Source organism: Etheostoma cragini, chromosome 23 (assembly GCF_013103735.1).
Source record: "Etheostoma cragini isolate CJK2018 chromosome 23, CSU_Ecrag_1.0, whole genome shotgun sequence".
Classification (NCBI taxonomy): domain Eukaryota; kingdom Metazoa; phylum Chordata; class Actinopteri; order Perciformes; family Percidae; genus Etheostoma; species Etheostoma cragini.
Window position 1 is genome coordinate 1,268,646 of NC_048429.1, and position 10,985 is coordinate 1,279,630.

The following is a 10,985-nucleotide window of genomic DNA, read 5'->3' on the forward strand; positions in this document are numbered from 1 at the left end:
CTGGACCACCTCCCTAGGGACCCCCCCAGGAGGCATCCTTACCAGATGCCCGAACCACCTCAACTGGCTCCTTTCGACACGAAGGAGCTTTCCTTTTCTAATCGCTGCATTTTTAAATCAACCAAAAAGGAGAAATGGGGCATTTGTTGGGATCTATTTTCAGCAGCGGATTAATCCACAAGTTGGGCTCTAGTCAGTATTTGTGGCCGCAGGACGCTGTGGGTGGGATTGAGTCAAAATTTACCAAAGTGTCAGGTGTGTGTTCAGGTCACAGGCCAGTTTTTGCAAGATATTTGAATAAAGAGGTTGCTGTTCTGCTGCTGTCTCACAAAGTCTCAGTTGTCTGATTGACCTTGAATGCACCAGCAGTCCAGCGCTGTCAGCTGTAATTTCACACAACAACAAGGAGACTGGGACCAAAACAGTGACACAACCGAATGTTAATCGTGATGGATTAATCATCCCAAACAAGCATCATGTTTTGGGATCGTCTGCCGACGTTTGTGACGGCAGAAGGTGTGACTTTGACATAATGATACTGATATAAAAACACAACACAGACCTCATTCTTCAGCTGGATCTTTAAATAACTCAGGGAGGGAGGCAAGTTTTTGTGAGTCACGCCAGCTTTATTTGTCTTCTCGAGCAAGTCGCTGAATTTCAGCTTTTGTATATATGCTTAGATAGGGACACACCCACACAAACACACACACACACACGCGCACACACACACACACACACACACACACATGAAGAAACACACCAGGCTGAGCAGGTGGGACCGGTGTGCTGTTAAAAACACCTTGCTGAGGTAGGCAAAACGTAAGGTAGGACAGCTAGAGATGGAAAAGTGTCAGAGAGATTATTTAAAGAACATCATGATGATCATGATGATGAAGATGATCCTGCTGATGATGATGATGATGATAATGGAGAATCTTTGGTATGTGAATATACTTGATGTTTTGTTGAGGTGAGGAGTTGTCAGTCTCTCCCTTGTCGACTATGAACATCTGGTTTCTTCCTGTCTGCTGGAGTTTGACCCAGAAGGGAAGCTAGAGTCCAGTCTGCTGTAAAGTTATTACATTTATGGTATTATAAACCTGTTGGAAGTGGGAAAAAGGAGGAGGGAAGTTACTTTGAAGTACAGACTACAGATGTGCCGCTATCACATTTTCATGCCCGATTCGGGCCTACAACAGAGATATCGGTCAGAAATCTGTCAATATTAGTGTGTATGTTGTCCAATATGCGGCAATATCATTTATTACTGAACATTTAATGCAGAAAACGTTGTATGATTTGATGTAGAAACAGTGTCATAATGTACTATTTCAAACAGCAATTGACCGATATAGAACATACAGTTCTGATGTTTATTTCAGCTATTTTATTTATTCTTTTTGCAGTATTAATTTCAAGAAGTTCCAAGTTCCAAGTTTAAGTTTATGGTCATATGCGCCTTAGTACAGAGTACCACAGCAATGAAATACAATATGCCTTATTACACTCTCTCAGCACCAGTCAACAGTAACAGTTATAACAATAACAATAATAATGTATAATATAGAATAGTGTTAAATATTCCCTAATAAAGTTATTTGTTGTAAAAGTAGCCTTCTGACTACCTTTTTACCAGTTCACAATCCACATAGAAAAGTTCTGTTTTTAATATAAGTTAAATAATGTCATCCACCACATCGGTAATCTTTGATTTTTCCCTCTAAAATCTGTATTGGTCTCAAAAATCCCAAACCAGCCGGGCTCTGGTAAAATGAAGTTGCGTCATGATTTCCTCGGATTTAATCGAACTCAGCTTTGAAGTGTGCATCGTAGCTTTGTTGGACTTCATGAAATGTCAAACTGTAAATGCAAATGTGTCCGTGTCTTTTTAAGATTCAACGTTTTCAGACGTGTTCTGATTTCTTTTGGCTCGTAATAGTAAGAGAACATATCGTCTCTCTCCCTCTCTCTCAGGTTAAAGACAGTCCTGTCCTGTTCTTCTGATGACTGTCTGAAAGTCTCCATCGATCGTCCCAGCGTCTCCGTCCACAGCTGCACTATGGTACAATACACACACACACACACACACACACACACACGCACACACACACACACACACACACACACACACACACACACACACACCCCTCCAGAATTTGAGTCCATCCACTGAGCTGAAAAGCTTCAGTAATGTAAAAATGAACTTGTTAACTATGTATAGATGGATTTATTCTCATCTTTTCAGGCATTGTTATTTTCAAAAAGAACATCTGCATTTAAATAAAAATCCTGGTACAGTGCGGTTTACGGCAGTTTTTGCATCTTAAACCTTAAAAACACCGTTTACCTGCCTTCATAATAACAGTCAAAGAATATGAATCCTTACAAACATGTTGTCCAAATTTTCAAGGATCACAAAAAAACAATATGTTTTAATGTTTGTTATTTTTATGTTCTGTTTGGGGTCATAGGCCTCATTAACAGCTTAAAAAACATACTCATCATTGATTACTTATTTGTGTCTGGTCTGGTCTGTTCTGGTCCGGTCTGGTCCGGTCTGCAGGGTGTATGATGTCTGAGAGCAGCTGCCATGGCCTGCAGCAGCGGACAGACCAATGCCGAAACTCTGGAGGGGTTTCATGAGGTGAACTTGGCCTCACCCACCACACCTGACCTTCAGGTACGTTGAATTATCTCATCACATGCAGGTAGACATTCATTTTTCAGCATATTACATGATCAACTGAAGATGTTTGGGCTTAACTCAGGTTTTCTGTTACCATGAAGCTGGCTCATATTCTTTACTTAAAGGTCCAGTGTGTAACGTGTTTAGTTGTTCATCATCAAAATCGGTGTTGCCCGTTCACCTGTTCATTTTCATGAATATTTACTACCACCTTTAATTCCAAGTATTCCTATTGGCTTAAAATGTCAGATTACCATTTGCATGAACTGGGGTAGATGCTCCGTACTCGTGCACCATCTTGAAAAACATTAGACGGTAAAGGACATACATGACATACTGCTCCGCCTTTCGTGTTTTTGCTATTTCGCTTTAAGGAAGGAAACACGGAGGACCACGTTTATTCAAAATCCCTATTTCAGGAACAGGAGTCTTCTTCTTCTTCTTTGGAGATTGAAAAGAGCAAGAGAGCGGCTTTTTGAAGCGTGAAGGCTACCGTAGCTGTGATGCTTTCTTAAAACTGCGTGGCGCGAGAGAGTTGATGAGCGATATATGATCTCAACACTAGATGGGAGGAATTCCCACACATTGGACCTTTATTACTTAAAATCGTGCCAGATTTAATCAGGCCGATTGCTTGGCTTCCAGTATTGCTGCTTGTAGCTTTCTCCAGAACCATTGTACCCCGAAGTAACTTCCAGAAGGCCCCCAAAGCAACCCAACTGTGTCTTACTTTGTACTTCTACTTCAGAGGAAAACATTGACAGAGAAATGCAACCAGTTATGTTGGAGATTCACTTCGGATTTTACTCACAAAGTATCCCAATTAAAATATGATGCATTATTATTCAATAAAGCATCTAGCTCCACCTTGCACAAACATTAAGTAAATTTAGTTACGTTTTGCTGATATATTCCTCTCGTTTCACTTGAAAATAAACATTTGAATGCAGGACTGTGATCACACACACACACACACATACACACACACACACACACACACACACACACAAAGACGGCCCTCACTTTATAGATAGTAAACTATCACTCTTGATAACTTTTAATGTCTTTATTGGTTCCACGTGTGTTCTCCTGCAGAACCAAGCTGAGCAGCGCCCCCCCGCCCGACATAGTGCCCCGCCCACCTCTCTGTACCGCACCCACTCTCTGGGAGCGCACCCCAGTGGCCGCCCCACCTCACTGCGGGCAGACCAGCTCCCCACGCAGCCGGTGTACTCCACGCCACGGCACAGCCACAATGGAAGGTAATGACAACACAATGACATCACAATCATCTTTGGGTGGCAGATAGACCGAAGCTTTTGTAAAATTTGGCCCAAGACTTTTCTTTTGTATCCGCTGTAATCCATCCAACTGCCCTCTGTCGTTTCCATGGTTACGCCGCTGCAAAGTGTGCCCGGCCAGGAGGCGGAGTCAACCGAAGGTAACTTCCTGTCTGCGGAGGATGGCGATGAGTGCAGCGCTTTGAGCGACAGCCTGTCGCGGCTGCGCAGCCCATCGGTGATGGAGGTCCGAGAGAAAGGAAGCGAGAAGCTGAAGGAGGAGCTGGCAAAGGCCCAGAGGGTAGGACACGCACGCACACACACACACACACACACACACACACACACACACACACACACACACACACACACACACACACACACACACACACACAAAGTCTCTGGTCTTAACCTGAAGGTTTTTGAATTTAAACTGAATGTAAGTGTATGTGTGCAGTTGGGACAGTGTGTGTTTGTAAGACTTCACTTCATCTCACCCATACTATCATTACTGACATTAACATCTTGTAATATTTTAGGTTAAATGCATTTATTTACATGATTTATTTTCATAAATTTGTCATTTAAAATGGGAACTAGTCCAACATATTTCACAAATTTTTATTTCTTCATCATTTTCATTTCTTACTTCCATGTGTTTTCATTTGGCGATTGTTTTTCTGTTGTGTTGTTTTCTTTGTTTTTATGTGTGTGTGTGTGTGTGTGGAAGGAGCTGCTGTTAAAGGATGAGGAGTGTGAGAGGTTGTCTAAAGTCAGAGACCAGCTCGGCCAGGAGCTGGAGGAGCTCACCGCCAGTCTCTTCCAGGTCGGTCCGCCTCTCCTCCGTCCATCTGTCCGTCTCCTCTGCTTCCCGTTTCCTGTTTCCCTTCCTCCCGAGGCAGCGGCCACACAGAAAAAATGAAAATGGTCCTCTCTGGGATTTGTTGCTCTCTGTTTTTTGGCAGCAGAGATGTGAAACGAAGGCACTGGGAGGCTGTGTTTTAGTGGATTTCTAAACATGTAGTGCGTCTCAGGTTATTCTGCTTAATCCTCCATCAAGTCATTTAAAGTAGAAACAACTATGGTTCTTTTTCTGGAGCTGGTGACCAGAGAGAAAGCTCTGTTTCTCAGTCTTGCTTGGTTCAACTCTGTACTTTTTTTACTTCTAACTGAATATCTGTCTGGGGGAAATAATCATGGGGGTCAAAGTCTTTGAATTATTATCCCCAAAAACATTTATGACCGAGGTAAGGTCACCATCAACAGCAACAGATTCAATGTGACCTACAAGTTAATTTAGGCTCAGTTTAAACTGAATTTAAACTGAGCCTACAACTTAATTTTATTCAATATATTTAGTAGGGGGTCCCTGCCCCGTCTCTTTTTCAGGTAAGGGGGTTTTGGCCTACAAATGTTGAAAAACATGTATGTATGAATGGAAAATACAATAAATACTTCGGAGAAAGACCAGCAATGGCAAAACGTAAGCGCAGGGATTTATTAGCTTGGACCGACGACGGGGTGGAACTGTTACTGAAAGGTTTGTAAGCCTACCTGACTGATAAGACAGACTGACGTGCATCAGCATTTCCAAAGGACTCAGTTTGAGCCCATTGAAACTACATAGTTACCCTGGAGTTTTTCAACCATAACAGGGGCAGCAGTTTTTCCAAATCTCTCCATTTCAAGTGCTTGGAAATGCCGGAGTAGTGTGGAAGCGAGGGTTAAACGTAGCAAAAGACATTCTTTCTAAAACCTAAACACACCTCCAGATATTTTTTCAAATCTTTTTCAAACTTGTAGTCTTCGACCCCAACCGACGCTGCTTCAAATGACATCACTTGAAGACACTTATCAGAGTTGACACCGTTCCCTCTGGAGACATTAAAGGCCTCATGCAACGTCTTCCACCTATGCAGTAGTCCTCCCCAACACTGACAAGAACACTAAACCTTTTTGAGTTGTTTGACAAATCTCTTGTTCTGCTGTTCGATGAACCAAGCAGATGGAATCTGTGCGGCTGGCCTTCACGACTTAATGTTCCTTTCCTTCTTACACTCCTTGTTCTTCAGCCTTTTTCTCATAGCAGGTGTTGGGATTCTTATATCTGTGTGTGTTTTGTGTGTGTGTGTGTGTTTTGTAACCTCTAGATGTATGCAGCAAAATTAGTGTTACGTATTCAAACAGTTGCTTACCTTTTATGTTACCATTATGTATTTTGAATGTTTATTTTCAGAGTGAATTGTTCCTTTAATAGCCATTGAGCTTGTGTAGATCCGCTTCACTATCAGAATAAAGACAAAATCCCAACACTTATATTGTGAGTGAAGAAGATATTAAAAAATAATAACAATCATTTGTGTGTTTTCCAGGAAGCCCACAAAATGGTCAGAGAAGCCAACGTCAAACAGGCAAATGCTGAAAAACAGCTGAAAGAAGCCCTGGGAAAGGTGACAACATTGACAACACTACGAATGTTCCTCTCACGACTGAGTTTGTGTTGAATATCGTAATCCCTACCAGAGTCCTAACGCCGTCAATTCTTCAAAACACAGACATGAAACACATTAATACCATTCAGTGTGACTTATCCTTCCCGAGGACATCACTGGCCCAATCCCAAAGTGAGCTCTGAGGACTAAAGACTCCCAGACTTAATTGATCTCAGGTGCTAATTGAGTGTGTGTGAGGCCACATGGGCTCAGATAGGTATAAATGGGATTAGGACAGCACTTCATGAGATTACATGTTACCTTGGCGACCTTAGCTAACAAAGATGTTGCTGACGCTTGCTGGTTTTGGAATTTTCATTGTCAGTTGGTTGCTTTCCACACGGCCAAGGCCCTTTTTTTTTACAAGCTGGACAACAGGTGCGGTCCGTCCTGTGGTCCGGAAATCCCTATGGCCTTCTTGTTAAACGTCACAACGCTTTGAACTGTGGGTAATCCCCTTTGGTGAAGTCTGCATCGATGCAGACTCACAAGTGTTCTCACACTCTCACGCCCTTTGAAATTTGACATTGGGACAACCCTACACCCTTACAAATGCACACCAAAGTCTATGAGTCCTGACATTGGTATTGGGTCAAATCTCTGATATGTATAAATGTCCATGAATCATCTTGGAAATCATCCAAAAAGCAATCGAGACCGAGAATCATCATGTTTTAAGTTTTCTTTATTGACAAAGTTCCCCAGTGATGGTACACTTAAAACAGGAGCTGCTAATTTGGCATATATATATATATATATATATATATATTTTTTTTTTTTTAATGGTCCAAATAGGTTGTTTAATAGGTTCCCAAATAGGTCTAAATGTTGGTGTCAGCGTGTTTCCATCTATCAGATTAGCTAAAAAAGGAAATGTTTCTTTTTAGATTGACGTCCTCCAGGCGGAGGTCCAGGCCCTGAAGACCCTGGTCCTCTCCTCCCCCACCTCCCCGCTTGGTGAACTGCCCTCTGCAGGAGCCGGGGGGAAGACCCCCTTCAGAAAGGGCCACAGCAGGAACAAGAGCACCTCCTCAGCCATCATGGGGACGCAGCCTGACCCGTCGGCCACGCAGCCCATCGTACGGGAGTGTAGAGAGGTAGGAGCGCTAACACGAGCCTACAGAACTTCATGTAACACCAGCTGACAGTATTTTTAATACGTTAACCTGTGTTGTTGGACGTGTAGGTGGACAGTCAGCTGTTCAGCGACTTTAAGGCGTGGAAGGAGGAGCCGACACTGGACCGGGGCTGCTGCTTCCTGGAGAGAGTTTACCGCGAGGACATCTACCCCTGCCTCACTTTCAGCAAGAGTGAGGTACAGAGAGATGCAGACAAAGATCTCACTTAAAGGCTTATTTTTCACCACTAGTAGTGGTTATGGAGCAAGGACGCAACAAAACAACCATTCAAAAAATATTTTAAAGGTCCCATGGCATGAAAATTTTACTTAATGAGTTTTTTTTTAACATTAATATGCATTCCCCCAGCCTGCCTATGGTCCCCCAATGGGTAGAAATGATGATAGGTGTAAACCGAGCCCTAGGTATCCTTGGAAAATGAACGCTCAGATGGGCTGAGCTGGAATCTGGCCCCTTATGAGATCATAAGGGGCAAGGTTACCTCCCCTTTCTCTGCTTTGACCGCCCAGAGAATTTGTCCCACCCATGTGAGAAAGACATCATGGCTTTCAAAGGAGCAAAGTGAGCCAGGAGAGCTGCAGTTCAAGAGTTCAAAAACTATCGCGCATGTGCATGGGTAACTAAGCAACAGTGGGCTCTTTTGACTTGCTGCAGCCAGCTGGCACATGGCTAGGAACATGTTTAGAGGCTAAAACACATTTAAAACTTGCCCTGTTTAAGCCTGTTAGGTGCTAACTCTAGCTGGAGGATAACATGGTGAAGACAGCGGATTCGGTGTTGAATCATACTCTAGAGAACTTGGATGCAACCCGAAAGCTCGGTTGTTTGGTCCGCACCAGAGTTCAAATGAGCTTTCAAACCCTTCCAAACAAAGCTTATTTTGGGGTGGGGTGGGGGGTATATTTCCTTCTTCAATTACACAGATATCGTGATGTATCGTGGAGGTTTTCCACCTGATAGCATCAAAGTTACTGTCATTCCCACCCTCCACCCCTCACCCATCACTTTACTGTCCACGTTTCTAACCTTTCCTTGAAGGCTCATTGTCCTCTCTTGCGCTCTCCTCAGCTCGGTTCGGCCATCTTGGAAGCTGTGGAGCAGAACACGCTCAGTGTGGAGCCGGTCGGTTTCCAGCCGCTGCCGGTGGTCAAAGCCTCTGCGGTGGAGTGTGGAGGACCTAAGTAAGACTGCACTAGAGCTGGCCGTTACGGAGAAAATCAAATATCCCAATATTTTTAACCAAATACCTCTAAATCACTATTGTGGGGATGTTGTAGGGTTGACAATTGGTGCTTTCACAAAATATGCACACAATGAGAATTTTGATAATCATCAGTTATGTTGCTATGATGACTATGTGGTTAAAGGCAAATAATAGAACAGCTTGAAATTACGTCACTCTGCTGTAATGCAGCCTTTTAAAGTGCTGCAAAATCACTTTTTCACTTAATCCTGCCTTGTACCAAAGCTGGAGAAAGAGTTATCAGCTGATGGGATCTTACCTCGCTTCTGAGCATGTGCAACTCCCAACAAAGATAGTATAGAAGTGAGATGTCTCACTCTGGAGCTAAAACCTAAACTCTGCAGCAATGTGCTCAATTTTTTTAAAAATGAAACCATGGAAAGCTATTCTGATATAACCTCAAAATACAATTATGAAGCTGAAAATGAGCAGAATATGGGCGCTTTAAAAAACAGGAAAATACAAAACTTGTGTTATGTTAAGATATTACGTAGCCTCAGATAATCAATATATTATTGATGTATTGCTTAGACAGTACACACACACACACACACACACACACAGCAGCTCTTTCTCCTCTTCATCGAGCTATCAATCTTTCATCATCATCTCTCCATCTTCCCTCAATTTCCTCCTCTAGTGGGCGAAGAGCTGAGCTCGTCACGTAAGTCTAACTCTCTCTCTCTCTCTCTCTCTCTCTCTCTCTCTCTCTCTCTTTCTTTTCCATCTGCATTTTTTAATCACCCCTCAGTTGCTCCCCGCCTGGCTCTTCCAACCATCCCTTCTATCTCTAATTATAATAATAATAATAATAATAATATTACTAATATTACTCCAATACTCTTCTTCCGTCCAGGTTTATCAAAGCGATCCTGATGAGAGCAAGCTTGATAAACAGTGACGTTCTCTCCTTCCTTCCTTTCCTTGCTTCCTCAAGTCTTAGCCTTAGTCTTGTTTAGTTTGAGATGTTGTTTTTTTTTTCCCCACTTTGAAACAAAACCCATAAATAACCTCACGTCTGTCTCTCTTTTGTGTGTGTCTCTGATAGAAAATGTGCCCTGAGCGGTCAGACCAAAACCTGTAAGCACAGAATCAAGTTTGGAGATTCGTCCAACTATTACTACGTGTCTCCGTATTGTAGATATAGAGTGAGTGTACACACACACACACACACACACACACACACACACACACACACACACTACAAAAGCAGCAAGATGTTCATTTTCATTTCTGTTAAGGCGCTGACACACCAACCCCATTCTCGGTTGTCAGGACAGTCTGGCGAGGTCGGTGACTCGAGTCTGTTTGGTGTGTCCGTCAGTCTGAGGGCCGTCGGCTTTAATTTGGGCCGATTTGACAGTCGGACTCAATGACCAATCTGATTGGTAGAGTGCTAGCCCTTAACTACCGAATCAGTGCGCTTATGTTAAAACACGTACTGGAAATGACGAGTGGAATGAGCATGAAGAAGGCCTCTCAAAATCTGGGGAAAATCTTTCAAACTGACCTTTGTTGATAAAAAAAAACAAACAGACGGATTCAGCAACTGCACGGCTATTTCTTACTTATAATGTTTTCAGAAACACGTTTCGTTGACCTATTTTAGTAACATACAACATTGGATTCCAAACGAGCCGCCATTATGGTCTGGCTTTAATGTTTGGGAGAAGCGAGACCGGAAGTCGGCCGTCGGGTTGGTGTGTCACAGTGTTAATTTGGTCACCTATTTTTTTATTGAGTCTTAGTCTTGTGCCAAAGTTCATTCACATGTTTTTTTGTTAGTCAAGTTTTAGTCGACTAAAGGTCTCGTCAGTTTAGTCTAGTTTTAGTCAAAAGTGAACTCTGGTTCAAGTTGAACGTAGTCCAATCAGAACGGAGCCGCCGCGGTGACGTTTTTGGTTGAGCTGTTTTAATAGACAGTATGTGGAGTTAAAGTAGTGGTCAGTAACCTCTGGATAGATCTTGTCGTTAAACTGCAGCGTGAGCAGCAGCCAACGGAGGGAGCATTATGTCTGCAGCATCATTTAAAAGACACAGCTGGTCTTTGTAGTAGCCGAGCTTGGCGAAGGACGTTTCCCTCCGTAGCAGCATCACCTTTCAGAATATCTGCTCTGCCACACACACACACACACACACACA

General features: G+C 42.9%; 1 protein-coding gene across 1 annotated transcript in view; it reads left to right on the plus strand.

The window, feature by feature from the left end:
* The first annotated feature begins 1,982 nt into the window (after positions 1-1,982).
* rab3ip (RAB3A interacting protein (rabin3)) overlaps positions 1,983-10,985 on the plus strand; it is a 10,849-nt gene continuing 1,846 nt past the window's right edge. Inside the window, exons 1-10 of the mRNA XM_034864112.1 lie at positions 1,983-2,065; positions 2,567-2,683; positions 3,785-3,951; positions 4,099-4,270; positions 4,700-4,795; positions 6,342-6,419; positions 7,349-7,558; positions 7,648-7,776; positions 8,669-8,781; positions 9,892-10,018. Coding sequence (XP_034720003.1) covers positions 2,594-2,683; positions 3,785-3,951; positions 4,099-4,270; positions 4,700-4,795; positions 6,342-6,419; positions 7,349-7,558; positions 7,648-7,776; positions 8,669-8,781; positions 9,892-10,018 — 1,182 coding nt within the window. The 5' untranslated portion in view covers positions 1,983-2,065; positions 2,567-2,593. The remainder of the gene's footprint in view (positions 2,066-2,566; positions 2,684-3,784; positions 3,952-4,098; positions 4,271-4,699; positions 4,796-6,341; positions 6,420-7,348; positions 7,559-7,647; positions 7,777-8,668; positions 8,782-9,891; positions 10,019-10,985) is intronic.